The 14,011-nt window shown below is 51.0% G+C and overlaps 1 protein-coding gene across 2 annotated transcripts in view; it reads right to left on the bottom strand.

Moving 5' to 3' along the window:
- Positions 1-14,011, bottom strand: part of GRIK4 (glutamate ionotropic receptor kainate type subunit 4) — a 415,182-nt gene that overhangs the window by 94,867 nt on the left and 306,304 nt on the right. For both annotated transcript variants that reach the window (XM_032359115.1, XM_032359116.1), the window contains 2 exons: positions 10,178-10,330; positions 9,384-9,488 (listed from right to left, as the gene is read on the bottom strand). In XM_032359115.1, coding sequence (XP_032215006.1) covers positions 9,384-9,488; positions 10,178-10,330 — 258 coding nt within the window. The remainder of the gene's footprint in view (positions 1-9,383; positions 9,489-10,177; positions 10,331-14,011) is intronic.

The raw sequence follows: 14,011 nt of genomic DNA, 5'->3' as shown, positions 1-14,011 counted from the left end.
ATTTAAGTAGCTCTAATTTGTTTGCCGGCTGATGTGTGAATAAGCTTCTGCAGTCGGTGAATTTCCCGTCAAAGCTGATAAGCAGGAAGTGCCAGTGCTTTGGGAGAAAAAACCAGATGCACGCGGGCCGGGGAGACAGGAGGAGAGAGGGACCTTCAGGCCACAACCGTCCAAAGCCAGCTCATCTGCCCCTCGGCCGTCTGTCATCTGGGGGGTGGCCAGGAAAGCCAGATGCCCTCCTGGGAGGAGGGATGGAAGAGTGCGTTAATTCACTTACAGACGGTACTCTCTGGGGGAAGGGAAGACGTGTGTGGTGATTTGGGGCGCCTCCCATTTCACAGCTTCAAATTTCAGTTGCCAACACAGAGGCTTGTCATCAGAACCCTCTCTTTGAACAAACTGGGGAAAGGTAGCTTTTAGAGAGCTCTCACAACAAAATCCTAGGTCCCCAGGGCTCCAGCATCCCTGCTGGATGTGAGTTCTTCAGGGCTAGAGTCACAAGTCTGGGGTGCTCCCTGCACACACCCCAATCTCTTCTTTGCTGGTGCATTGCTTTCTGCAAGCCTGTGCTGAGCCCCACTCTTGGCAGGGCGGGGCTGGCTTTGCTTTCAAGGATGAGGGTCAGAAAACCCCCAGCAGAGGCAGAGCGTCCAAGCCCCACAGCACCAGAGGAGGCTTGAAGGTAAGCAGGGCCTGGAGTGTGATGGCCTCACTGGGGAGCTGCCATTTCACTCTGGGAGCAAACGGGGCCACGAGGGGTCTTAGGACCTGGAGTGACACACGCCTGTCCGCTTTCTCCGGAGGGAGACCTGGACCCGTTGACCCTTCAGGGCTCCTCCGGCTCTAAGAATCTATGACATTCGAGGAGACATCAGCTATTTCAAACCTCGGACCAATTCCCCTTCTCCCGGCTCCTTAATTAAAAAGAAGACGCAAATGACTTCTCAGTAACCTTCAAAACAGCCCCCATCCTCTCCCGGAGAGCTGCTTGCCATCCCAGAATTTCCTCATCAAAGGCAAAGCGTTCGCTGGTTCGCTGGCTCCTGGGGAATGGCCCACTGAGCAGCCTCCCCAGCCAGCCCACTCTTGTCAGCTCTGTCCCCCAGCCAGCGAGCTGGCACTCGAGGTTGCTGATTTCCAGCAATCAAACCCCCACTCCCGCGCTCCAAGCCAGGCTCCGCAAAGGCAGCTTCAAAGGATCTGCATATTTATGGTAAACTCCTTTCTCAAATTGAAAATGTATTAGACACTAGCAATCAGGACACTCTCAGAGCAACGTCCCCCGCTCCACCCGGGAACCTGTCTGAGCCTTAATGGCTGTTCTCGTTAGCACATGGGACCAGCGCTGTCACAGAGGCTCATGATGGGAGGGAATCAGCCAAAGGGCACAGATGCTGGGCAGGGCCTCTCCACGGAGGGGGGACACCCTCCTCACTGCTCCCCCAATGCCACCTACAGGCAATGGCAGCACAGACTCTCATGTGACAGGGTCTTTCTAGAGTTTTCTGTTGTTCTATGTTTGTTTGCTTTTGAAGTGGGGAAAAGGGTCTGGAGGTGGAGACAGGAGGGGATCCTACCAACAGTTCTGTTAAGATTGCCATCAAAGCAACAGAATTTGTTTGCTAGTGTCCCCGGCCGCAGAGAGCCATGGTGAGAAATATAGCTGGCTGCCTTCACACGGCTCGGGGGTGCTGCTGAAGCGAGTTCTACGACCACAAACACTGCCCGATCCCAGACTTCCCCGCACGGGGGGCCGGCATGCCTGTGTGCGGGCTTGTCGAGGAAGGCGGCAGGAGAGGAAATTCGAGAGAGGCAGGCTGTCCCACAGGAACTCAGGAAGTTGGAGCTGGATTCCCTGAACCTTCTGGAGGACATGGGACCCCTGAGTTCTTGGCTAGCGAGGGTGACTCACAAAAGCCATCTGGTTCATCCCCTGCCTCGTTAGAACTACACTCAAGTCGTTCCAGAGAACCAGCCCTTTGAAAAGCTGAGTTTATATCAGCTTTGGAAAACGAAACATGGCCATCAGTTCTCAAGGCTTTTTCCTCGCCCACTCTTGGCCAGATCTGCATATCTCTCCATTTCCATGGGAACAGACTTAAGTACACAAGTGGTCTATGGGAGGGGTGGCTCAGGGATGGTTTTTGCGAAAAGTTCACGTGAAAATAACCTTGCATAGTTTGGGGGCAAGGGTGCAAGTAGAACAAGTAATTGACCCCAACGTCCAGAGTTCTGAACGAATCAAAGATTCGGAGGCTAATTCCAGTACGCAAGCTAATGCGGTGAATGGAAATTTAGCATTTGTGAGCCAGTGCTCTCAGCCCTATCCCATTTTACCCCATCTGGAGTGTGGTCCTCAATTTGAGCTTCGTGTTTTGATGGAGACCAAAACAAACCCAAAAGCATCAGAGGTGTGAGGTTTGGGGGCCATATTATATTGGGAACAGCTATGGGTTGTTGTTGGCAGAAGGAAAGATATCAGAGGCTCACTAGGGTAATTGTTGACCACAATTTTTGCCTTTCCCCAAAGATTATGAGCTCTTGAAGGGATCATGACTCATGTATCTTGCATTCCCCACCCTGGACACAGAGAAGGTGCTCCAACAGTGTTACGCAAAATTTCAGGAAGAAGTGAATAAATGAAGAAAAATCAAACTATTTTCAAATATTTGAAGAGTTGGTAAAAAGAACACAAAGTGGGCCATTGCAGCTGCTTCAGAAGGCAGAATGAGGAGGCAGATTTTGACCCTTTGCTTAGAAGATCTGGAAATATGTTCTTTGAACGGTAGTGAACTCCCCAGCCCAGGGAAGGCTCAAGGAGAGGCAGGGTGGCCGCTTCTCTCGGGGACATTATGGAAAACATTCTTGCACTGGGATGGAAGATTAGGCTAGAGGCCTTGGAGGTCTCCCCCAACGCATTCTGGGGCCCAGATGCAGAGTCAAAAGACCATGGACTTTGAAGATAGCCTGGCCTGGACTCAGGTAAGCCTGGAACTTACTAGCTGTGTGGATGTGGACACATTACTTTATCTCTCTCTGCCTCAGTTTCTTTGCCTGCAAGATGGAGAGAGTAGCCTTTATGTATGACTGATACAAGATGGGAAATTTTAAATATCTATGTACACCACTCTGCATGGGGCATCACGGAGGAAACCTATTATCTCATTATGTCAGCAGAGCCAACGTTCTACCTAGCCACGGGAAAGCAGAAGAGAGTACCGTGCAAATCTAGTTTCATTAATCCTCGGGTTTAACAAGGTCAAACTTTGAGGAGTTACCACCTTCACACGGGAAGAAAACTCAGGTATCCCCATTGTGATGTACAGGGATCCAATAGGAAAAGTGAGATCTACCTCTTTAGCAAGGGATGTCAGGCCCCCATGCCTCAGCCCTCCTTCTCCCAAAGGCTTAATTAGAGCCTGTTAAGCCCTTTCCGATCCTCAGATAAAAGGTGTACTCATCCTACTATAGCCCTAAGAAAGTCACTTGGGGGCTGCTCAGAATCTCTGATCTTTAGACTAAGTTAAATGAAGAAAATTAAGGGCCCTCTCATGCTCTGCTTCTTTCTTTGTTCCCCTTGTCTCTTCCAAATCTGATTTATCCCGAATGAAGAAGGGAGATTATACTATTCCAATGTGATCTAGGACATCTTCTGGGGAACAGAAACGGAGAATATGGGCAAGAGAATGGAGAGCTCACATAGGCGGAACAAGAGGATGGCCTTGGGGAACCCTAAAGCAATACCATTGACCTCTGGGCCCATAAATAAGCAAATGGGAGATGGTCCAGCTTCAGAAATACCACTTATGGGACTCTAGGGAACATTTCCCCCCAAACAGTCTCCAATAGGAGCTCCACAGAATTCCAAGATGGAAAACCCTCTCCAAAAGAATCAAAATAGTAATTGTTTTAATGGTTAAAAAAAACAAAACAAAACAAAACAAAACAAACAAAAAACACCTCAATTCTGAAAGACTATTTTTAAAATGGCAATAATCCCTTAATCAGCCACCAGCAGGGAATATGGCATTTGGTTCAGACATTTTACCAATTACAACCCACTGGGTCCCTGTGTGGTGCTTTCTAAATAATCAAAACCAGCTCTTAATAGCCACTCGCCCAGACAGGAAGAGAAAGAACAAAACCAAATCCGAAGGAGAAGACACCATTACTAAAGAAAGCCCAGCCCAGCAGGTCACCAGGGGCAGGTGACAGCAAAGCAACAGACCTGAGTGAAGTGTTTTGATTTGGGAGCTCAGGGATTCCAAGAAAGTGAGCAAAAGCCAAGAGCAGGAGGTCCAAGAGCATGGGCTTTCGGGTTGGACAAGCCTGAGGGTGAATTTTAGCTCTGCCCAAAGTCTTTGCTAATAGTGAACTCGGGTCAAGTTCCTTATCTTCCTGGAGCAACAGTTTCCTTATGTGTGATGTGGGGGTTTATCCACCTTCAAGGGCAGTCCCCCATGTCAGACAGGATCTGTGCCAAGGGCCCATGTGGTGTCTGATTCACAACAGGTATTCAAGAGATGTTATTGCCTCTGTTCCTGGTCGCTCTCCCTTCCCCTGCCAGCACCACCTTGGATGGCATTGGAAGAATATTCAAGCAGAGCTACTGACTTTCCTCCCACCCTGGAAAAGAAGCCCAAGTAATTATCACTCCCCAAACCATTTCTTCATCCTATAATAATCAGGGGAAGGACACCTATCAAGAGGCAAAGATTGGGTTGGTGATTGAGATGGGACCTGGGGACCAGAGCTGCAGAGCTCTGTCTGTGCCCATGATACAACTTGCACGGTATTCACGGGTATTCGCAGAGCCTGAGCGAGACAGGGAAGTAGCAGGACAGTCACCAGATCTGTTGAAGAAAAATGGGTAATAAAGCGGATTACCGCAATCCACTTTATAAATCCAATCAAGAATGTGTGTCCCTAGAGAAAAAGGAACCCTCGTGCACTGTTGGTGGGAATGCAAACTGGTGTAAGCCACTCTGGAAAACAGTATGAAGCTTCCTTAAAAAGTTAAAAATAGAGCTACCCTACGATCCAATTATCGCACTACTGGGTATTTACCCAAAGGACACAAATACATTAATTCTGAGGGAGACATGGACCCCGATGTTTATAGCAGCATTATCTGCAATAGCCAGCTTATGGAAGCAGCCCAAGTGTCCATCCAATGATGAATGGATAAAGAAGATGTGATAATAAAGAATATTACTTAGCCATAAAAAAGAATGAAAGCTTGCCTTTTGCAATGACATGGATGGATCTGGAAAGTAATACACTAAGTGAAATCAGTCAGAGAAAGACGAATACCATATGATCTCAGGCGTATGTGGAATTTAGGAAACAAATCAAACAAGCCAAGGGCGGGGGGGAAGAGACAAGGAGGGCAAACCAAGAAACAGACTCTTAACTACAGAGAGCAAACTGCTGGTCACCAGAAAGGGGTGGGGTGGGAGGAGGGGTGAACTAGGTGACGGGGACGGAGGAAGGCACGGGTCGTGATGAGCCCCAGATGACACAGGGACATGCTGAGTCACTATTTGTACACCTGAAACTAATATCACACTGCATGTTAACTAATTGGTATTAAAATAAAATCTTAGAATAATGTGCATCCCTTAGGGTAGCGGAAGACCAGAAACGTCTTCCTCTTTGATGGACTCCTTGGCTCAAAAAGATGGGAGTGGGGGGAGGTCAAGAGGAAATTCTATGCACAGAGGGCACTATTTGTCAAAACACAGCCTGTGGCCTCCCTATATTGTAATTGGCTCTTTGGGTGCCAGACAAGAATATGCAGACCTACGCAAGGCAACCCCTTTTACTGACTCAGAATTTACAGCTGTGGGGCCTGGGAATGTACGATTACAGCAAGCACCTAGGTCATTCCTCTGCACGTCTGGGTTGGAGACACCCTACCTACACCAACCGTGTATGCAGCTGAAGAAGGACCAGTAGCCACTGTTCAGGATGCTGCAGACCAGAATCCCCTGATGGGCTGGGCTTGGCTGAGGTGAGCTGAGCTGAGCTGGGCTGGGCTGGGCTGTACTGGGCTGCCCTGGGCTGGGCTGGGCTGGGCTGAGCTGGGGCCTGGAGGCTGGCGATGCCGTTTCTTCCCAGCCTGAGTAGTGCCTACTGGACAAGCAGAGTTAAGGGAAAGAGGTACTTTGAGCCTAACCAGCTGTCATTCAAGCAGAAGATGGGGTCAGAGCTTCCAACCAACTCTGCCACTGTGGGTGTTGCCTGGTGGGAGGGGGCTGGAAGGGGACCCCTTCCAGGCAGTGCTCTGAACACAGGTGTGAGGTTCAATGGGGAGCCTGGGACTGAACCTTCTATGGAGTGCATCTGGGGCTGGGCATGAGTGTTATGTTCTCCTAACTACGTCTTCCCCGTGATTATCCCCACGCGCTTCATTTCCTTACCCTTTCTAATTTTTCCTATAGCGCTGATCAGTACTGACGCTGTATTATGTAGGATGTGTTTGCCATTGTTTGTCCCATACTACAATATAGGCCCCAGGAAAGCAGACACTTTGCCCATTCTTTAAAGCCTGTGCTTAGACAAAAGTCAGGACCATAGTAGGCACAACAGGTATTTACTGAACACAGGAATGAACGTTCTTCATTTCGCAGCCCATGAGCATACTGGGGCTCACAGAAGTCCGCCTGGCAATTTCCCTACAGGCTTCCTTTGTTCAGGGAATTAGAAGCCCGAGGGCATGATCTGAGGTTCCTAACCCCAAACTGCACTTATTATTTTCCTGTGTCCCCTGACTGTGAGCTCTCTCAGGGCCAGGGACTGTGCCTTCTGTAGCTTGGTTTCTTCCGAGCCCAGCACAGTACCTGACAGAAGGAAGCGGTGTCATTTCTAGATCAAAGAGTGGAAATGTTACAGCTACTAGGGAAAATCGCATAGAAAAAGGGAGGCATGCTGACCCTTTAGGGTCAAATCCACACTCGTAGGGACTTGCTTCTTCTGCATAAATGTTCAGCCGGGGAAGCCAGAACTTGCACTCATACTGAGCACATGCTCATCGGTTGGTTAGAGAAATGAGATGACCATTAGGTGATACTCTAGCCCAACGTTTCTGGTTATCTACCTAACCCTGGACTCTCTCCTTTTATCTTGTTGTTTTCCAAGAAAGGTAATGTGGCATCGTGGCCTAGCATAATCACTGTCCTCCCGGAAGGAAGGGCTGAACCGGAGCCCCTCAGACATGGGAACAGAGTGGCAGGATGTAGGTGTGGCCAGGACTCATCAGTGTAGTCTAGGGTTTTGTTGGAATCCCCCTGCATACTCAGTGACCACATCAGTTCCTGGACCCTACCCGAGGTCTATCCAATGGGACCCTTGTACAGAGGAGTCTAAAAACCTGTGTTTTGAACAAATTACCAAGGCGATGTTGAGGCATGATTTGTCTGTCATAACGATTAAGAAGGCGAGCTTCAGAGTCAGAGATGTCAGCTACCATGCTAACTGTTCAAGGCCAGGTCCGGCCACCTCCACGAGCATCCTTTCCTCACTTATAAAATAGGCATTAAAAAAAAGTACCTATCACCGACTACCAACTAAGAAGAACAAACCCTAACTAAGATGGAACAAATAACCTGCATAGTCCTATAACCATTTCAGAAATTGAATTTGTAATTTAAAGGTTCCTGAAAAACAAATCTCTAGGCCCAGATGGCTTCCCTGGAGTGTGTCACCAAACATTTAGAGAAGAATTAACAGCAGTTGTATACAACTTATTCCAGAACACAGAAGAGAAAGGGAACACTTCTTAATTCATTTTGTGAAGCCAGAACCCTGATACCTAAAGCAGACAAAAGGAATAAAAAAAATTAAGTAAAAAACCCTTCAAGCCCAAGGCAGTAACCACTCAGAACATAGATGTTAAATCCTCAACAAAATATTAGCAAACCAAATCCAACAATGCCTACAGATTATACACTCTGTCCAAGTGGGATTTATTCCAGGGGTGTGACGCTGGTTAAACATTTGAAAACCAATTAATATAATCCACCCTATGATCATGCTAAAGAAGAAAAGTAATACAATTCTACCTGTTGACCCAGACAGAGCACCTGACAGAATTTAACTCTCAGGAAGTTAGAAAGAGAAGGGAAAGCCCTCAACTTGATAAAGAACATCTATAGAGTTCCAGGGCCAGCAGCACATTTAATGGTGGAAGGCCAGAGTGTTCCCCTTAAGAGCAGAAACAACTTATCAATATTGAATGCTGACGTTCTAGCCACTGAGCCGGACAAGAAAAGGAAATAGATGGTATCCAGATTAACTGTCTCTATGCGCAGATGACAAACAAATAAAATGAAAATAAATGGAAAGCACCTAGTCTGTAAGGTTAAATGAGAAAACACATAGGACACAACCAATATGGTTTATGGCCGGTGGTAAGAGCTTAGGAAGCGCCAAGCTGCTCTGTGATGGTGATGATGATGATGGAGGGGGAGGAGAGGAAGGGGAAGAGGAGGAGGAGGGCAAAGAATCTGGATAACCTTGAGGAAAGGTGACTGTAGCCCCTTCCGGGCCACATTCCTGCGCTCAGCTACTCTGACAGCCAGAAGCCCTCCAGTGCGTCTGGTTCCTGCTATAATTAGCTCATCAGTTCCGATTTCTCTGGCTTTTCTAAGGCTGGAGGAGGGTTAGCTTAAGAATAGGGGGTTGATTATCCAGATGATGGGGCAGTTGGGAGACCTTCAGGGAGGCTCCTGGAGGGGCTGTGCAGATCCCTGTCTCCGCTGATGTGAGGGGACCGGACAGAGGGAGAATGAGCTCATGGAAAAAGGAGGGAGCAGTAAGGGGTTGAAAAGGAGCTTCAGAGGACCGAGCTATCCAGAGCTGATGGGAGAAGATAGGTAGCAGACAGGAGGGGAGGGCTGTGAGCAGCATGGGTGGGCGTGGGTCGGTCAGGAAAGAGCCAGCAGGAGGGAGCTGCCCATCCACTCCAACACCAAAGGGACCCAGTTGGTTCCTTCCCTGTGTGCTCTCAGGAGTCTGATGCTGGCTCCAGCATTAGGGTGAAACTCAGGGAGTAGAATAATTCAAAATGGTGGGCATGGCCTGGGAATTTCTTCCTTATGTGATACCCTCTTGCCCCCCTTCCCCTACAGAGCATGATGGCCTCCTTCTTGGTATTCTGCTGAGGCTGCAGTCCCTGACCCACACTAGCTGATTTGGTGGCCGGAAGTGGGGGAGGCTGGTGCATGCCGGGAGCCATGCATAGGAGGCAACCTGTAGCTCCCAGCAATAACCGAGAGAAGGGGCCATCCTGGGTGCCAAGGAGATATGGGATGGGAGGGTTGGGGACGCAGAAGGGAACAATGAGGAAGGATGGGCCATCATGGCTGTGGAGCCAGACTTACCTGCCGAAAACCGTTCCTGGTGAACTGTAAGATTTTCAAGGCATAGTTGGACCTCTGGCCTTTGCTGTTGAATTCAATGTGGCCGGTGAGACCTTCCAATTCTACCTGTCCAAGAGAGAGTGAGTTACAGCACAAAATAGGGCCCGTGTCCTACTTGGCTCTAAGCATTCCACACACGGGCTATTTAAGGATGCCTGAGAGAAAGCAGACCATCAAGGTCCATTCTCCTGCCTGTCTCTCAACCACAGGATCTTATGACTACAAATGTGATGTTTCTGGAATGAATTCAGACTTGGCTGGGGCTGGAGTCGGAGAAGGATGCCCCACACCCAAGGACCACACATAAAACAACACAGTGCCAAGATGGCGGCCTGAACTCCAGTTCTCCTGTGTTCCTCCCCCAGGGTGCTATTTGTTAACAGAATCTATCCTTTTTGGGAAGCTGCTCACCCACCTTTGGGTCTGCAGGGAGTCAGGAAACCCCTGACTCTAAATGCAAAACCCACTCTGCACCAGGCTTCTCTGACAGGAGAGGTCTTCTTCGTGGCCTAGAGATCCATGTCCACCCCCTCAGGGGAGCCACAGCTGGATGTGGCCAGGAAAGCCAGCTCCAGACTATGCCTCCTCAGTGGGGCGTCAGGGATCAGGGAACAATGGTGGCCCACAGTGCAGGGAATGGTGTCACTGCGGATGGCTGTTTTATCCAGGGCTGGGATATTCCAAGAAGGCCTGGAGGCGCAGGACGGCAAGCAGAGCGTCCCACCCCCCACTGCGGGGCCCCAGCGGCCCCTCACCATACGCAGGTAGTTCATGAGGCTGGTGCCGTGCTGCCAGATCTGGGCCGAGCCGCAGGACAGAGGCTTCACGCCGATCTCCTGGCTGCGGTTGAGCTCCTGCACGGCGGTGACCACGGCGTAGACAGCATCAAACAGCAGGGCTGAGGACAGCTGGGAGGGGGCGGACGGCGAGCAGGAGGGCAGGGGCGGGGGGGGGGGGCGCAGGGAGAAGGAGGGATGGGTGTGAAGGGGGTGGAGAAGGGAAAGGAGGAAGAAAAGAAGGGAGGGGGACAAGAGAAAAGAGAAACAAAGAAGAAATAAGGGCCCTTGTTTGTTGCTCGGGGCCACTGCCTGGCTCTGGGACAGCTCCACTTCCCCGAAGCATTCAGGTGTTTGCCCGAGGCAGGCAGGGGTGGCGAAGGCTTCTCTGGGATTGGACCACCCAGCTGTGCCTCGGAGCCCCAACCACTTTCAAGGATGTCTTTTTCTTTCTTTGCCCCAAGGAGGTAGCAAATCCCGTTGCTGTCCGAAATCCCCAAGAAGGGGATGGGGCTACCGATCTCGGGAAGAGGGAAGCAACCTGGACACTACGTTCAGATCTGCCCATTGCTCGATGCTCGGCCAAAGGTCACCTCTTCCTAGAAGACCCCAGGAAATGGCGTCTCCCTGGATATTCCTACTGTCGGTCAACTGCTCTGTACTACTCAGTGTGATGGGTACTTACAAAGCACTTGGTAAACGCAAAACCCAAACTGAGCAAGACTCTATTCCTGCAAGAGGCTGCCATGGATAGGAGAGGGTGTACGGGGCGGGGGACAGGATCCAAACAAGGGTAACGTGAAACTGAGTGAGCGGACACACAAAGGTCAAGGCAGGGCAGGGTGGGGTCCAAAGAGGAAGACCATGTTGCATGATCAAGAAAACGTTTCTTGGAGGACACAGCGTGGGAACTGAGCACTGAAGGATTTTGGTAGAGACATCACTGGATCTGGGAGGGGGAGCAGCTGAGGAAAGGGAAAAGGGCCTCCAGAGGTGGAACTGGACATGCACAGGGGTGCAAAGTGTGGGACACACTTGGGGGGGGCGCATGGGAGGGGAAGAGGCAAGAAACCAGCAATGCAGGCAGGCATGATTCTGCAGAGGGAGTCAGAGCCCAGGGTAGAAGCCCAGGCAGCTTGTTCAAATTTTCTTCTCCCTAGTCTAACTGCAAGCTCTTCAGGCAGGAACAGGTAGGGTCATCATCTCTATACCCCACCTAGCATCTAGCACCGGGCCCCAGCATGTGGTAGGCCCCCCAAGACACATTTCTAGAATTGAATTAAGTTTTGGGTGAAATCTGCCCACAGAGGCTCAGCCAAAGCCCTGCCCCATGTATTAACCCAATGTTTGCTGCTTTGGGTAGGGGCGGAAAATCAGAAGCTGCCTGCCCTGGACGACACTTGGCTGTTCACATACAGTCCCCAACAAGAAAACCTACTGAGTGTAAATGACAATAGAGACAAAATGCACAGGAGCCCTGAGTGGGAGGCCCTGTAGGGGCAGTCATATCAGGATCTGTCACTTCTTATAACCTCTTCCTCCCTGGCCAGGCCCTGGGAGTCTAACCCCTCCAAGGCTGGAGGCAGGGAGACCATGTGATGACCTCTGGGATTTTTTTCGAGCTCTCAAGACAGAGTGTAAGCATCTTGAGGCGGGGACGGGGACACCCAGAGTCTAGATCCCAGCCCTCGCGCACGTGCTGAGCAATCCCGAGCACGCTGGAAGCCTGGAGAGAACAACGGCTCCCCGTAAAGGAGAGGCAGCCCTCTGGCTTGCGTGTCTGTAACGTGTTCTGCCAACTGTGTACCCCCTGGGTGCTGGCAGGTGTCAGCCCGGGGAGCAGGTGCTGGCTGAACGAAGGCTACAGGGAGTCGCAAGAACGGGGAGCTCAAGGCAGGAAACACGCTGGGAACAGGGACTTATTCCCTCTGCAGTTGAGCTGCCTGTTGGGCAAGGAGTGCTGTGACAGCGACTTGGGGGGGGGGCGGTGTTGACTTCAGATCTTCTTTCTAAAAGTCAGTTACAGGGAGAACAGCCCAGAGAGCATCCCAGCCCTGATCCGCATTCACTTGCGTTGCAAAACTGCCTTCTTCCTCCTTCTTCCCCTCTCCATCCCTCTCTGGCTCCTTCTTTTCCTTCTTTCCACATTTATTCAGCTCCTACGATGTGGGAGCACCGAGATCTCAACGTCTCCCATTCTCCTTCAAGACATCCACACAGGCAGGAGCCCCTGCACCCGCTGTGCCTGGGCTGGGTCTCTCAGCTCCCTCACCCCTCCTTTTCTGTCCCCTGGCCCCGAAGTGCCCTGTGGCCTAAAGACCAAGCAGGCAGGAGCACGAAACAGAGCGATCAGGACCAGTAGAAAGCTCTGCAGTCAGGCTGAGCCGTGCTGACCGGCCACCTCCCTAGAGTCCCTCCTGCCCATCACCTCCTGCTCTCTCCTCCCCACCGCCTTCCCCTCTGCAGCTCAGCTCCTTCTTCATTGATCCCAGGCTCACCTGCAAGGCGCTCAATGCTTCTCAGAGAGCCTACAACTGTCCTTGTCCTTTGCACATAATTCATTTTCCCCCGAGCACATGTGGCTCCTTTATTAATGGACCTCTCACATTTCCTTGCCAAAAGGACATATGGAAATGATCAATGCTACAGACTCTCCCTTTCCAGCTTAGACAAACATTGACCCGAGGAGGGGGGCGTTGGTTACCGCCACTGACATTGGTCCCCAGATCCTTCTGTTTGGCTATTTAAAGGATACAGTAAACTAATTTCTGTCCCACCTTCTCCTTTGTCTTGCCACTAATCTGTCCATTCAGAGAGTCTCAAAATCTCGGCCTATTAGACAGGAAAGCCTCCTAGACATCAAAGAGACCTACTCTCTTATTTTATCAGTGATGAAACCAAGGCTCAAAGAATTCACCTACTGACCAAAGTCACCAAGCAGGACAGAGGAAGGGCCAGGACCGGAGTCCCAGGACCCTTTCTCCAGTCTGGTTTCCTTCTGTGTCTACGACATTGTCCTTCCGTCCCCTCGAGAAACCGGTGGTGAGTCATTACCCTGTCAGATTTATTCACATGCCCAGCCTCCCGGGACAACATGGGCAGTCTTCTTGACGTGGTGACCTTCTCAACAGCAGACAGGAGCGTGAGACTCGTGGGCCAGAGCTGGGGGTAAGGAAAGGTAGTGGGCAGGCCTCTCTCTCGTCCTGGGTTTGGCCATCACCCAATTTGCCCCTTGGTCCGACTGGTTATCTGTCCTCACACTAGCCTCTCAGTAAAGAGCCACTTAGAAACGTCGTGAGAACAGGACAGGGCAGGACAGAGGCGGCAGTGGGAGAGGACCATCGATTGCCTACCCAGCACCCATTCTCCCCTTTTTCCTCCCCAGCAGAGCTCCCACAGTGCGCGGGTCTCCTCCACTCCCCACGTGCTGCAGGGATGGCCAATCCACCCCCAGCTCTCAGGGGATCCTGAGTGGTCCAGGAATCCTTCCATCATCACCATCATTGATTCGGGAACGGGCCAGCAGCCCAATTCTGATCCCCAGAGACAGGAACGGAGACCAGCGGGGAGGGATCACTTCCCAGAACTCTCCAAGAGAGGGAGTCCTTCCTTCTCCTCTCGGCACTGCCGTGTCAGGACACGGCGCCTGGGCCTGCGGCAGCCAGCCTAGCTCTGGCCTGAGCACTGGCTTGACAGAGGGGACGGAGGAACAGAAGAAAACTGGGTTTCCAAAAACATCCGTCCAGAGTCTGCCTTCCCTCCCAACTTGCTGTGACACGAGGTCACATGTTTCCTTTTGGTGCATAAAGCAAT

The sequence above is a fragment of the Mustela erminea genome, chromosome 9 (genome assembly GCF_009829155.1).
Source record: "Mustela erminea isolate mMusErm1 chromosome 9, mMusErm1.Pri, whole genome shotgun sequence".
In the NCBI taxonomy this organism is placed as follows: domain Eukaryota; kingdom Metazoa; phylum Chordata; class Mammalia; order Carnivora; family Mustelidae; genus Mustela; species Mustela erminea.
The sequence above is the reverse complement of the archived record's forward strand: the minus strand, read 5'-3'. Positions and strand labels throughout refer to the sequence as shown.